This window comes from Varroa jacobsoni, unplaced genomic scaffold, assembly GCF_002532875.2.
Source record: "Varroa jacobsoni isolate VJ856 unplaced genomic scaffold, vjacob_1.0 contig00224, whole genome shotgun sequence".
NCBI classification, from domain to species: Eukaryota; Metazoa; Arthropoda; class Arachnida; order Mesostigmata; family Varroidae; genus Varroa; species Varroa jacobsoni.
In genome coordinates this window covers 17,570-33,874 of record NW_019214431.1, presented here as the reverse complement: position 1 = coordinate 33,874, position 16,305 = coordinate 17,570, and the positions used below count along the sequence as shown (strand labels likewise).

At 37.8% G+C, this 16,305-nt stretch overlaps 1 protein-coding gene across 1 annotated transcript; it reads right to left on the bottom strand.

The window, feature by feature from the left end:
* Nucleotides 1-270: 270 nt before the first annotated feature.
* Nucleotides 271-15,046, bottom strand: LOC111270956 (uncharacterized). Its single transcript, XM_022851448.2, has 5 exons — nt 14,938-15,046; nt 12,348-12,667; nt 10,647-11,156; nt 10,007-10,269; nt 271-4,182 (listed from the first exon to the last, which is right to left on the bottom strand). The coding sequence occupies exons 2-5, from the start codon at nt 12,609-12,611 to the stop codon at nt 4,122-4,124; spliced, it is 1,098 nt and encodes a 365-aa protein (XP_022707183.1). The 5' UTR covers nt 12,612-12,667; nt 14,938-15,046; the 3' UTR covers nt 271-4,121.
* Between the last annotated feature and the right edge of the window lie 1,259 nt (nt 15,047-16,305).

Below are 16,305 nucleotides of genomic sequence, written 5' to 3'. Positions count from 1 at the left end.
CAATAACTTAACAATAATGCGAAAGATAACGAGCACGGTGAGAGCATGCGCCGTTATAGAAAACTGATATTGTTTATATTTTGCACACATTATTGGTGCCAGACCTGTTGGTGCTGTTGTTGTTGTTGTTGTTTTTGCTGCCGCTGTTGCTTTTTCAGCAGCCGCGGCAACAAGAGCACACGCTCCACGTTGCATCGACAACTCTCTAGTGTGGTTTTCTATTCATGTGAGTGTTTATTGTAGTTTTTCTACTAATGATGAATAGTAATATTTATATACTTATATACATGTTTGAAATTTATTGGAGCACTTTTAAATCAGATCTGTAACATTTCTTCAAATCAGCAATGATGGTATATAATTCATTATCGTCGTCGTCAAGACATATGCATCTCATTTTTTTCCTCTTATTAATAATATTAGCAGCAGTTAAACATAAATAGCGGCTACTACATGTATGATTTAATAATAATGATTATCATTATTATAAAAAAATAACGGGCCATTCTCTCTACTTCTAATGCTCCGCTAATTCTGACTGGCGTTAATAATATACACGCGTAAGGATGAATATTCTACGATGACAGTGAACCCACGGCAAAAAAGCAGTTTCGTCAGTTTATCACCAAATACTTTCGACGAATAAGGCACAGATCTCACAAGCGTCCTTATTTGAACAAACCACAGCTAATGTTCACAGCTTTTGCACAAATCTAAACATATAATTTAATAGTTAATAAAATATAACCAAGTAATTTCAAGAACTTCCAAGATAAAAAACTAGTTATTCAGAAATTATATCGCACATGTAACAGCTTAAAAACGCAAGGGCTTTCACTTGGTTCTAGTAATAATCATTTAGGTCCTTTTGGTATAACAGACGGGGAAAAACGAAATTGACGCACTGACATGTCCACAGAATTCGGCCTTGATAATACTATTGCTACGACTGAAATTATATTCAGCAGCTACGACAAACAAGGAAAGGTATGGTGCAATAAATTTTAGACAATTTAACTCTCTCTAAGTTTTTTAAAATGGGTGACTTATATGGAGAATGCATTTTAGTCTGCAGCATGCATATCATCATACATTTGCTTGTTTAGTTATTATTGTTTAATTTGAGACAAAATAAAAAATAATTATGTAAAACCTATGCTATAAAACACAAATCTAATTAAAGTAAGGCTTAGGCGGCAATTCAAGATACTGAACATGCAAAATTCAGCACTGCGAACCTTTGCAAAAATGTGTGTAGACACTGCAAAAGAAGCGAAAGAAAAATTCTGAGGTGGCGAGACCTGTCTACCCTGATTCTGTATGTACAATATACATATAATGTTAAGGGTAAACGTATATACCTAGCGAACAAATGGATGATACATTATAGAGTATACTACATACATATGAACTATATTTCGCGGGCTCTGTACTAGTTGCCTCTATTTATCTATTATTAGACTATTACTGGTTGTTGTTGTTATCGCTAGTGAACAAAAAAGAGATCTACGCAGTCACGTCTTTATAAAAAGTCATTGCAATAATATGAATACAACTAACAAATCAAATCATCTTTAACCCTTACGATTCTACGCTTGACAATATTAGTAATTTTGCAGATTCGTAGACGATGCCTGTTGATTGTGAAACGCCCTTCCGTTGCTTAACGCGCCATCTAATCGCTACACCTTGCTCACGTTCGGACTGCTTCATTCGATCTGTTATAGTATAATAGGTACATTATTTCGCCTTGGTTCACAAGATTCCCATGTTCACATTCGAACTTTTTTGTAGGTTTAGTATATTATCCTTCTCGACATATTCGAGTCTTTCGGCTCGACAGCTTTGCCAGCTGAGAACCACTAGGAACTTAACGTCAATCTGCCTGTGTGTTAATCATGATCAATACTTATCAACAGTTTACGCGACACCAACCAATAAACATTACCAATGGATAAAACAATTACACTAACATCCCTTGACAATCAATAGCCCACCAACGGTACCAACTTTATTCAGATAATATTGAAACGACTTGCTCGGTCGGCTAAATACTTAATTGATTTGTATTGGCCTAAGAATGGACTGGTCGGTAAAGCAATAACTTCACAGGTACCAAAATCACGAATTTCACAAGCAATGAATTAAAAGTCAATTGAGAGAGCAAGAGATAACGACGACGGCGGCGATAATGGTGATGGTGATGATAATGGTAGTCCGATCCGAGAAAGTAAAAATAGTTGGAATGAGCGTCAGAGTATTATAATGCGATAGGATTACAATCACGAAGGCTGTCAATGTAGCTCAGGGTTTTTCCGGAGCTCAACAGAATTTGATTCTTTGATGTTAGCAAATCGGGCAGAGATACAATGTCAGTAGTCACTATTATAGCTTGTCCACTATCAAATTATTCTTTGTTCAATTCATTGCAGTATTATGTAAATTTCATTTATTATCTACTGGATCTGATTGACGAACTTTGTTTTTTTGATCACCTTTGATCTTTTGATGATTTGGAGAACTCTACAGAACATTTGAGAACAGTATCTTTTTATCCTATGGGAGAGCATTTGGCTGGCAGTTAATATCGACAATTTGTATATTCCGCCCTGTGTTTCCAATTTAGGTACAGTTTGTACTATGGTGCTTACTCAATTATGTTCCTTGCAAAAGAAGTAACACCACCAGCAGCACCATCAACATTATCAACGTCACGTAAATATATTCGATTGAAATTCGCTTACGAGAATCAGAATAGCAAATGCAATTAAATATTCGTTCTCATAAAATATTTCCGTCAATTGAAAAATTATATATATATATATATATATATATATATATATATATATATATATATTCGACCATTCTTATACCTCAGACATATTCGTTTAAATCATAAAGCAGGTTGTAACTGGTTGAAATGAGAAATATGTATTTCGAACGAGCGGCCGTTACACACCACAATTTTGTAGTAAAACTAAATCGACAAAATTTATACTGAAGATAAACGATGAAATTCAAAATTTCAAGAGATTGTCGTCCACATATCTTGTAAACCAAGGAATATTAGTTATTGAGTTATTTAGAACAGTAAAAAGCTTGGCCAATTATCGAAGAAGTGGGCCTCCTGGAGCCTTAACAGTGTAAGACCAAAGATCTGTGGCTATAGTAATTATCACAAATCGCAAAGTAAGCGCTCTATAGACTCTTCAGTTGTTAGCAAAAAGAGATTCATGCGCCTCATAAGCACGACGCGAAACGTTTTCACTGCAATAGTTTACCATTTGGCTCGTAGCAGATTTTTGGGTAAATATGAAAAAGTGAAAGACTCGAATTTACAGCTTTACGCAACCATATACCTCAGAATGGCATAGGCCATAATAGCGTGTTCCAACACATTTGAGGTTTGGTTTTGTGTAGAATTGCTCTACCTTAATTTCTCGGTTTTGCAAAATTCTATTTAAGTCTAGTTGCCATGGTAACTTGTGTTCCGGTACAAAAATTTCACGCGTTGTTTGTAAAAAGTATGCGTCACGCTTTGCTGACCCACAGACATTTTCAGAGAACTTACCTTACTTCGATTTTTAATGACTTCTCCCCTCGAGGCCTCTAATTTGCTAAAATGGCTAATAACATTGTGTCAAAACGCTCGCTCTACATGCCACTGCGCATGCACCATAGCTAGTCAGGCCATTGTATTATGCTAAGCATATGTTAGAATTGACATTTTAGGCTTTTATATGAATTAGTTAGCTTCTGCTTTATTATTCAAACAAACATGTCTGAAATGAAAGAATAATCAAACACATTTGGAAGTATATATATATATATATATATATATATCCTTAATAAACTCAACCCGGACGGACGGACGGCGCGGATTGAATAATGAGCTGAATCGATAAATAGGTTTATGAACTGAATGAATTAGTATGATGATTTAATAATCATAGCCTAATAACAGTGCCAGATATATTCCAACATGCATCAGACAGATCGCGCATTTACCATGTCACAGGCACACACGCACATCATTACTTCGTTGCGCAACAATGCTTCTTGCTTTACTTTATTTGCTCGTTTTAAGTCATTTTTTTTCTTCTTTTTAATAAGGATATTTTTTAATCGTCGACTGATTGCGTCGTTGTTAAGCTCCCATTTGGCGGAACTGCAATCACCAATCTGTAAAAATAAATAAAAAACACAGAGGTGTGAACATCAATAGGAAGCGTTAATAAGAAAGTTAATGAGAAATCTTAACGCTTAGCAGGGTATATTTCACGAGACAACCTGGATAAATTTCGTGAAAGAGTTAATAATTATATGTTATATTCACTCTATTGGTTCAAAGTTCGAATTGTGAATGTAACAGAAGAATTGGGATTTCAAAAGGCCAAAGGTTATAGAGATATCCAAGATGTACCACATAGGACGTGAGCTGAGCGCTAATCCTCCAACAACAAGGGGCTTTTACAGCTTTTCCTATATTGTACCATTTGTAGAGCTTGATGATGTTTATGTATGACATGATGCGTTTGTGACAGGGGTCGAATACTGAGAAAACGATCACTGCCATTACGCAGCAATTTTATAGCACTGAAAATTGTTCATCATCCATTACGTCCCCTAGATATTATATAATACGTTTAATAGGCACAACGAACAAAAGTGAACACATTTGATGCTGACACAAATTAAAAAATGATTGAAAATAGTCCCATTGCAAGGCAGAATAAAATCATACACTTGGCAAAACGATATCTAATAATGGCTGCTTGCGCAGATTCCTGAGCTAGTAGAAGTTATCTGTCAATGAGGCATTATTTCTTATCAATCACTATGGCCTTCTGACCATGACCATGATGGTACGGCCTTAAATTCGTCGTGTAAAAATAAGAAATTACATGATACCAGCATAAACGTAAAGCATTCGATTAAAAAGAGACGACGGTGGCACAAGAGGATTGGTCATTTCCGAATGACCTAGAAATTATTAGCAGTTCGGTAACTAACCAACGGACAGACAGACACAACGGCAGACTGTATACGACGCTGAAACATTTTACAATACGTCTACATAAATTGGTACGGTCACACACACGTGAACACACGCTTTAATATCTGTTATCAAATTGTTTGTATAGCACGCAAAAACAAGATGCCTACAGTTATTTCGGGTGGAAGTTCATCTTTGGTTTTTCCTCTATTTATAGGTAAGAGTAATCGGTTTTCCTGTGTTAACTTTGGAGGAAAGGCAACCAGCTCAGTCGCTGAAATCAATCGAATTCGAAAAATTTTTCTATTGCTTTCGATTAGTCAGAACAGCGACAGCGATAACGCAAACTCGGCAAAGAAGCTCTACTCTGAGAAATCTTCGCAGAGGTTTGCTAATAATAATGACATTTTGTATAAATCCTTTCTAATCAAAAAGCACTTAACGTACTTTTTAAGAGTACGAACGATACTATAAGATACATCAAAAAATATATATAAAGGTTGCCAGATGATAATCGAATTCAATGTGATGTGAATATTATATCTGTATTTTGGTATATAGGCGAGAAACCTGCTGGCTATAGAATAAAAACAACGTGGAAAGTTCTAGGATCAAACAATTGAAGATCGTTTCCAATAGACCTGAATAATATTATCTGTGTGTGTATACCGGCAATGCGCTGCTGTTTGTTACACGGCAGCGAAAATATTGATAACGATGGTTTACGAATAAACTCGTTGAAAAAGGCTCTGGCAAAAACTGCAAATGAATACCACTTTTCATACTGATATAATCTGATTACTATAATACCACTATTCAACTATAATATAATTAAGTGATTCATAAAGCATGTGCCTTGTTGTGAGAACATGAAAGGCATTTGTCAGTGTCGTTCTAACCAATCTCGAAGTTTCTCCACTAATCATCATCAGCAATATTCGTAGACATAGGAACGTCGCACGTTTAGTTCCAGCTGACTCTGACACTCGCTGATCAAGTTCAATCCAAGCAAGATAAATAGAAAGAGGCGCATAATCATGCAGAGCATCTAAATATAATAATTTACACTGAACGTAGGTCTAAACAAGAGGTGATTAGTCTGTTCTGTTCCAGTTCACTTCTAAATGATAAAACGCAGATGGAAAAGCAAAAAAAGAATATAATGTTCAAGAACTCTATGCTCGCACTGGGTTCTGCTAAGTTCTATGCAATAAATTGAACCAGGAACATATTGTTTAATTTATCACTTATCCAGCTGGTCAAACAAGAAGATGAACGTCCGTGAAGATTCCAAGTCTAATGTTCTAGTCCATGGAATTGTATCGTGATATTTGCCAATAATTAAGTTAATAATAATATATAAGCTGATGGAAATTGATTAGCTTACGGTGCTCGTCTACGTGATAGAGACTACATTGCTTGCTGGTTATCGAAGAATATCATATTGTTACACCAAAAACCAAGGATCATCGTTGTTGTCGTCGTCGTCGTCATTTTCAACATAAAACGTGACTGTGCCTGTTTCATGGACGTGCACATAGAATGCAAACTTTGGCGCGAACTGATGGATCTTTTTCGTGCAGAATGTTAAAATGAATGACAGAATAACAATCATTCGTAAACAGATTTCATTGACTTGATTAATGTTGTCGATCTAACAACAACGCCGATCGTTCTTGGCACATAAATCGTAACGTGACCATGGCATATTTAGGGGTGTGGTATCCACGTTCTGTCGCGTTCCGTTCATGATAATTTGGAATTTTTTATTGTTATTATTATTCATAAATTAGTTATTATTATCGTTCACAGAGTGCAGTTTGTTTGAAGGCGCGAGATGCGTCTCTAACATGAAAAAGGCTCTCTAGTTATTTACTGTGTCTGATTATATTGGTCCTGTATGAGCTTGTTGGTTTGTCTGAGGGAGCCCGAACATTAGCACTCTAAACCTACTTTCTTTGTTTTAGCAACACTGTGCAACGAGACTCTGTATTGTTGGAAGATACGACCAAACTAGGCTTTTGGAAAATCAATAGGTTTATTAATGATCCGAAGAAAAGAAGAAATAAGAAGAAGAAAGGCCCCTTGAAACTGATTTGTGTTCACCATTAAGTATTCGTCATTGATTGCGGCGTGCATTTCCTTTGATTACAGAATTTTTATCCGTTATCATTATCTTTATGCATGGCAGACAGAATGTTGTTGCGTTTTATGAAATAGCATGCTATGGAATAAAATCGTATTACTTTTATGGGAGCAATAGGCACACACGGGTTTACGCTTTTAACCCCTGGCGTTACGCCACCTAATGATAGGACTTCACTTAGCACATATGTGCTACAGGAACGAGTACATACGCAAAAAATAGCTGACTGACAAGTTTTCACAACAAACGGGAGTTGATAAAATACTATTACCACCATGCATGCTTCGCACAATTTCCTATGCAGTTATAAAGACCGCAAATATCATCAATAGGGCTGACGCTTGTCAGTTAGCCAAGAAAGATCCTTGCTATTTGTAAAGCTAAAGAATAAGCCCATTCAGCTTTTCGACATGAACAATCGCTACCTAACGTGAAATTTCATAAACAATTAGGAGGGCCAAGCACATATAATGGAAATATATTGGGCCAGTATCACAACAGCTTTGTTTGTTTGAAGAAGAGCTGGTCAGAACGATCGTTAGTTGTTGCTTGAGCCACATAGATTAGTCCGTCCAGAAACTGTAATTCATAAAACACCACTTTATTTTCTAAATATTTGGCGTTTAATACAAAGAAACAAAACATTATAACGCTGAAAATATCACGGTTAATGCATTTGTTGGTAGCTGTGTTGGAAATGTCTTCGCACACATTTCTATGGGTATGTTCTATGAACACATATAAAAAATCGAATTGGATTAAACGGGCACAACCCAAGTAGCTGACAAATAATGCTCACTGTAAATTCAAACGTGAAAAGTCAGTTGGTCAATTAGGTCAAGACTAGGTCGTTAAATGGGAAGAGCGTTTCTGTAGTCGTCCTGATCACAAGGTTACATAAGAGAATACAATATAATGGGGGGAATCTGATCGTCGCGATTCGTTTTCGAAATTCGACTCCGGCTGCTAATTGAATGCTTTCAAAAGAAAGGCACAGTAATTGTCAACGCCACCAGAAGATAGAGGAAAATGTGGTAATAGCGACAACGATAATTTAGAGTAAAACGTATTTATTTCTTCTTCGTACCACAACAAACATTATTATATTTGTAAAATAATGTGAAGTACCACGCTACAATCAAATAAATATTAGCATCACCGGGTGCAGTAAGAGCGGTTGACGGTGCTGCTTTTCACATTTCTTTAACACGTTTTAAAAGACTATCAAAAATTATACTACCTGAATAAACGAATTTTAAGCATATCGAGGCTATTTTGAGTCGTGCGTATTTACATCGAGTGCCTAACCCATACTCAAAAAGTTCTATGATAAAATAAAAGCGTTTTTTTTTTTTTAATTCGTATTAGAAATCGTTTACAGTGAACTTTTACAACACAGTATAGACATTTTGACACATAGTGGCAAGGGGTACAATTTTTTTTTTTTTTTTTATCATTAAACAATAACTTTACGATGCGCAATCATGTTGGAAATGAAAATCTGCATTTATGTCAAGTGACTGGACGTTGTCGCTAGTTGGTGAGAATTGTTATGACCTGGCCTTGTTCAACACTCGCTCAGCCTTGTTACTCGAATGTAGGTAATTACATTGAAAGAGGCGAACATGAGGGAAAATGCTGATAGGTGACGACAAACAGTAAGGTACAATAGATATGTAGTTAATGGATTGCAATTATTAATTAAATAAACGGCACTAGAAGCGTAGAAGCTAGCAAATATAATCGGAAGTGCTTAAAAACCTATTCGATAATAATAATAATGATGTGGCGATATCGAAGTCGTTGTGTTACTAGCATTATAAATCTTATAGTAATATTTCCAATACTAGACTTCGTTCAAGTATATTCTGAAAATATACGCCATATTATTTTCAGAACTACATTACCGAATATCAATGAGTTTGTCTTGATTACTTGCACCATAGGCCGTGTTCCCAGAATTTTGATTTGTTGCAGCCCTTATCCCATTTTTTCATCCTAGGCGATTGTATCAATAAATTGTGCTTATTATACCGGAAATTTTTATTAAAGAGCTCGTCTATTTATTATGATTCATTTACACACTTGAGTGTATTTATTTTGATATATGTTTGTTAACCACAGAAGAGCTATCGACACTTGAGATGAACGTTCAAGTCCATCCCATGAATTTGCTTGTAGTGTTGCTAATTTTGCAATAACGATCATATAATGAAGAAACAAGTCGTGAAGGGACATAGAAACGCTTCCAATTAACGAGCCAAATGTGTATTACAGTTATCCGGATGACAATTCTTCATTTAGCCATCGTTGGGTCCAAATGATGTCGCGGTAGATGTCATAATTAGGTAAATAAACAGCATATTCAAATAACTGAGGTCACTAAATGACAATTCTACTCCTAATTGTTAGTAACATAGGGTCCCTCAGATCCACTAATTAAAGTACTGCTTCGACTCACTACAAAAAAAAGCTTGACTCAGCCCCTACATAGGTAAAGTAAAAGCTGAGCGGGTATATGTGAAGCAACGTTTATTAAAAGCTAAACTTTTAAAAATTATAATAAGACTCATGTCGGTTGCTAGGAAAATAATCGAACGCATGAACCCTCAACAAAAGTTATGCTTACTTAGGCCAGTTATGTCTTGAACATTTCGAGCTTTCCAGTATCTTTCTGATTTAAATTATGATCAGATATTATTTCGGTAGTTCGATAGATTTTCTAGGAGGCAATGCAATGCATTAATGCATACAATACAATATACAATGCACTGATGACCCTATTGAATCTTGGCTTGCATAAAATCACCAAAGCGTAATTCTAGCAGTCTTAGATCGGGCGTTAAATTTATGCTTTAACTTACCGATCGGATGGTGATTGACTTCTGCTCCGACTGGTAATGGTGTCTTGTTCATCTGATGGATCCTGAGGGGATTCTACCCGACTTCGCGACCTTTGTTTGTTCTGTTTAAGGTTTTTACTAGTTGCCGAGATCACAGAACTCAGACTACTCAAGCTACTATTTTGTTGCTGGTTTCCCGGACCAGCCGACAGTATACCTCCCCTGCTAGCTAACTGCTGACCCGCGTGCGCTACTTGAACGAAAAGCTGTCTTGCCGCGGCCACCTGGAAAGATGGACGTTATTTTAAATCTACCGCCATACATAATAACAACCTGACTTTCATTGTTTGTCCCGCCGAGCGACGATTAGGCACTTCACTTTATTGTGTGATACAAAGAAACGCAATTTTATTATTAATATTATATGATTTAGTGACTAGGCATTAAAATGACTCATTACATTTCACAGTTTTATTCTGACGTACGGTGTTATGCTTGTAAATACTTTATATGATTCCTGCATAGTTTATTTCACATGAATTTGTTCTCTGTTATATATATATATATTCTTATAATTGGTCTACAGCAAGCAATATATAAGTAACAGCAAGTACTGCATTTTTATTATGAGTGAATTGACTGGCTGAGCGAGTAAGCCCACCTGACTGGGCGTGCTTGATGACGACGTTGTCTGGGGTGCAGCTATTGACGTCGTCCGACCTGAGTGCAGAGCGGTCAATTGTTGTAACGTCAGATTTTGACCAAGGACCACCATTGCAGCTGCTGCTTGTGCAGGAGGCCAGACTCCGCTCTGAGAAGATCCTATTAACGTTGACGATAGACCAGTGGATGAAAGTCCAGCCGGTAGAATAGGAGGTACCCGTAAATCAGTAGAAGAGCTGTTACCCCCAATACCACTAGCACTTGACGCTAATGTTGTTCCGGACGTCGTGGAGACCGAAGATCCGACGGCTGAAAGCGACGCTTGCAATGGCGGTACCACTTGCGACTGCTCTTTTGGACTTCCACACCCGTTGCCACCACTGGCGCCGCCACTCTGAGAACTGCTATTTCCGCCGGAACCGGTTCCCTTCGTTTTAAGTTGACCCCCTCCACTTTTACGTCTACGCGTTTGAATATCCTTTTTCTTAAGCGCTAAAGGTCGATTCGTCTGTTCAATGCATGGATCAAAACAAAGTAAGTTAGAGAAAATGAAACCTGCTGATAAATTTTTTAGGTGTTAGTAAATATTGCAGATCTCAAATTTGATTCGCTTCATTCGACTTCAACGCAACTGGTCAGACGTAGTCCTTGTGTAAAATTTGGTTATAAAATTATTTCTATCCTAAATATTCCACCACCTTCATTGTGTAAATTTACTGGCCGCTCACAGTAGTTGCTATCTAGACAAAAAAGGTGTCACGCAGGCTAAAGGCTGATGGTTGATAAGGGAGCTGTCTACTCGTTTCACTCAACATATAGTTGAGCAACTAATACACTGTTCCTCTTAAAAGCAGTTCGTAATTAGCTTTGCAAATGAAATTCATCTTCAACCCGATTTTCCGGTCGGTCTAACGTTTGCATTACATAATAATAATATGTCAATGTCAAGGGACCATAGTGCTTCATCACAAAAAAATAATAGCTGAGAACTTTTTTATTCGATAAATGAGAACAAAAATAAAAAAGATCCATCTATTGTGGTACAAGAGGCTTCCACTTGAGGAGTAAGGTTAAAGAAAAATGCATTATATGTTTACAATAAATAGACATTTAAAGGAAAAATGGAAGTTTTAAATAACTATTGATAATCAAAGTAAGTAAGACAAAGTCTCTGGTACTTCATTTCCTCGGTGGGACTCGACTTTCCATTAAATACTGATAGGGAGGAATAATTACACAATCTTATTATCATTATTATTACTCTTATTATGACTATATGGTTATTGCTAATTCGTTCTCTCTATGAATATTTGTTGTCTAGAGATTAAAATTGTTAACACAAACATGCAGATTCACATAAGCGTAATTAACGGGAACGTCTGCCTGCCATTTAATGGAACTTAAGGGTTTGTTATGTTTCCGTGATGTGACAGTTTATTCAATGTAACGCACTGTTGGTAGACTAATGCAAAAATCTCTATTAAGTTCATCTGTTTAATGACAAAATCAGAAGTAGTTTAGATTGGAAACAAAATCTGAATAGGACTTATAAATGGAAGAAAATGATGTTCTATATGGTCACGCGAATCAAAATAGGTCGATCCACAAAGATTCTAACATCTAGCTGACACAAGGTACCTCATCACTATATTTCCAAAACGTGCCATTTAATTTACAATGCGCTGTTCGGGATACTTACATTGTGCAACTTGTAGTATAGCCCACAGGCGTTACAAACGGGAAAGCCCTCATTGTTTCGACGCCATAAGGTCGTCGTTGTTGTGTTGCAGTTATGGCAAACCATGCCTTTCTTGATACCGACAACACCTGCTGCGCCCCCTCCAAGACCTAAATCACCTGGCTGTGCGCACATCTTGCACACGGCGTGACCAGCTTCATCGACCGCCCAATGGGGAGACTCAACCGCCCCACACACTACGCATTCGACGTCAATATTTGACATCACTCCTCCGCCATCAGAGTCAAGGACTTCAGATTTGATCTTGATTAAGCTCAACCCTGGATGAGTATCATCGATAGCAGTAATAAACATAAAATTAAGGTCAATAAGATTTCATCAAATCAAGTAGGCTCCTTGACAGACACGGCGAGAAGGGGAAGCACCCTGTTTTTAAATGGCCACTTAATCATTAAATTATTCACAAAGGCACCTCTTTTACGGAAAACAAGCAGACTATGCAGTCATACACCCTAAACGTGCGGTTAAAATTGAGATCTGGAAGGCTATTTCCCAGTTATGAATGGCATTCGTGAGGTAAAAGCAAACGTGGAAGCAGAAAAAGGCAATTAGGATACAGGGACATTTTTGATAGAAACGGGGCACGATGGACGCATATAGTAGCATGCTGATTTCTGCGTCTACAATATCTATCGATACCATTGAAATTTGAAAGAGAATCTTCTGATGCGGCGCAATAAAAAATTCTAACCACTGCTTGTCTATTCTGTCTGCCATATAATAATATCAAGTATTGGATGTGTTGAGGTACGGAGGGGTATTGCAAATTCAAAGACTTAAAAAGTGTTCTATATACACTCCTACGCAACATGGTCTTTCTAGTTCTTCGACTTGTGTAATAATGTGGAAGAGCTGCCCGTTATAGCTATCGGTCGAAATAAGCGTTGCTGTTCCTTAACAACATTTTTAGCGTCTCCTTCTAATGTTAGCCCTCCCTAGACTCTTTGCTGGTTCGTATAAGACAGAGGCAGAGGTTTTGGCTTAGATTTTTTTTTCGTTATTTGATTTTTGGGTTTGGCGTTAGCGGCTCTGTGCGACTCAAGGCAGCGGGAAAAACGCGATACCGACATCAGCGGGAAGGAGAGAAGTAACAACAGCAACAACAACAACAAGGCGAATGAAGATGGCGATGAGCGGCGGCAACTTTTGCTCCTGCTGCTGAAGAAAGAGAAGAAAGCGCGGTAACGCAAAAATCAGACAACAGCAGGAGCAGAAGTGCTCTCCGTCAGAGATCGAGGGGTTCAGCCCACTGGCCGGCTTCTTTTTCGCATTCGCCTGGTGGGGTACCGAAGGAAGATTCGTTCGAACGTTTGCTCTGTAAGAAAAATATCTCTTAAGCTATTTTCATCGCCAGTATCACCACTGTCGTAGTTGTCATTACCGTCAACAACGATAGCACCAACAGCAACATGTATATCACGTTCGTCATCAGGAAACCGTCGCGTTCACTTTCGTCCCCTCTTTTTTCTTCAAACCAACTACGTCAGACCATAGAACGTCACTATTCTATGAAGTATAGTTGAAGTTGCCCCATACAGAAGAATACTTACCTGTACAAGCTATTGCACTAGCCACGATGGCCAATATTGTGGTTCCACAGTCTGTAAAGACGACGTATCGCTAGAATTCAAAATTAGTGACTTTACTAGCAATACTTGTTTTTTCCACGCATGTGTATTTCGAAGTGTTGCTAATCAATTTCAAGAAGATTTAAAGATCTGAAATTGAAAATATTTTCGACAAAGATGTTGCTTGTCTCGTAGCGAGCGAAAAGAAACGGCCGAGAAAAGTCCGATTGAAGGCCATTAGCGTTTTGTTGCTGCTGCTATTGGTAGACGTAAGGTAATAATATCGTGAAGTATGTAATCGTCTGCTGTCGTCTTATCGACCAATTGGGGACCGTTTTTTAACTCAATGACTTAGAACAAGAAAACACCGTTGGTATCGTAGTAGAACATTTGTTCAAGGAATATAGAAGACGCTTGATGAATCCTGCGGTTTTAACTCTGCTGCATAATTATTATTGAGACAAGAAGCTCGTTCGTACTTTTAGATACATGTTTCATGTATACATATTATACATACATTTTGGATGGGTGAATCATTTGCGGAGTTTACTAGTAATAAATACTTGTTTATTTAAATAACGCGAAGAGATAATAATTTGGTACCTTCACGATTTTCACGAAACCTTAGTAAAAAGCTTCCACTGTACCGAAACACTGTATGTTTTTTAGAAATAACAAAATCTAGGCCTTTTGAAGCAAACGAAATTTATAATTTAGAGTTTATGGACACAACTTCTCATTAACTCTTTATATTAGATTTCACGTCGTATTACAGGTCGTATTATCGAACTACAGTCGCAGCAGGCATCTTGCTTCGTATGTTTTTGTTCAAACTGAAATTTCCTTAAAACTAGTGAATGAATTTGTAAAAACAGTCACTCCTAGCAGATATCTAAAGCAGGACAAAGGCTTTACTGAGCTTCCTACCTTACCGTGTCCCCAAGTTTGAGCTGTGAACTTACTTAAAGTGTCGGAGAAGCACGACCGTGCCCTTGAATTCAATAGCGCCCAATTAAATTGTGTCACACATGCATTTAGTGAGACACCAATTAAATACTTGTGCTGTGAGAATGATTTTTAGAACATAGTCCATTAGTTCGCATCTTGGCCGTCTCCTGAACGACACCGTCCTGGGATCCTGTGCTTCATGTAACTTTACGTGACTGAGTTCTCTAAGAGCGGCAAGTGGTCGTTCCTTTTACGACGAGCGCTGGCAGATGAAGTACTCAATGGTAGCATGAAGAAAGACAAAAAAAACACACAAAATGAATGGTTAGTTAGTTAATCGATGTTCATTATCATTAGATTAATGTCATACAGCCGCTGGTGCATTGTCATGTGAAACAGTACGGTGAAACTATGTGTGTTTACGTCGCAATGAGTCATAGGAACGATTCCGTAAAGCATTTTGGTGCACAGGCACACAGATACCCACACCGTTTATATTTGCAGGTAGATTTACAAAGGTTCATCATCAGACCAGTCAGACATTCAAACACACATAGGGGGAGAGAGAGTACTCGCTCTGGAACGAAGGTGTGCGATTAATACTCACTAGATAGAATCTGTGTGACACGTGTCGCTTGTTCCTTCCCTCAACGTGTCTCTACCGTGATCAACCTTAGTATCCGCTCCGGCTGCTGTCCCTACTGCTAACAGCCGTTTCTAGCGCTAGTAAAAGCGCCGAATGGCATACATCGATGATGATCGCGATGATGACGCTACGGCATGCCCCGACGCGGACGTATCAGAAAGGCCACACGCTACTTACATCCATCACATACACGGAAATATAGTTTACGTTCGTATATATCATTATTCCACCTTATACGATCTTTGCTTAGTGACATTAACTGTTTGAAGTTATCACCGCGACCGTAAGTGTGAAAAATTCAGCTAGCGATCGTAGGTCACTCAACTAGTTGTGTGGGGTGATTTTCACTGAAGCCTTTAACTAGTGACTGATCATAATGAATACAATAAATACAATCAGAATCACAATTGAAGGCTGTATGAGCTGCATCAAAATACAATCGAAATTAGCGTGCGGGGATGTTTTTTCGTTTTTATTGAATTGAGATCTTCCCATACAGCAGTTGCTCTCAACAGGCTCCCGTCCAAATAGCGCGCTACAAAAACTAACTAAGTTCCTGTTGTAGTCAAACGTATTCTTTTCTTCTTATTTGGAATAATCAGCTGACGGAATGAAACGAGCGACTTACTTCAGAGTTTGCCGAATTCAAACAACACTGAACGAACGACCGGTTACATGACCAAGTCTTAAATCCGGAGAAGTCGTGTAATTTTCTTGTCTCTATAGATCGCACAAA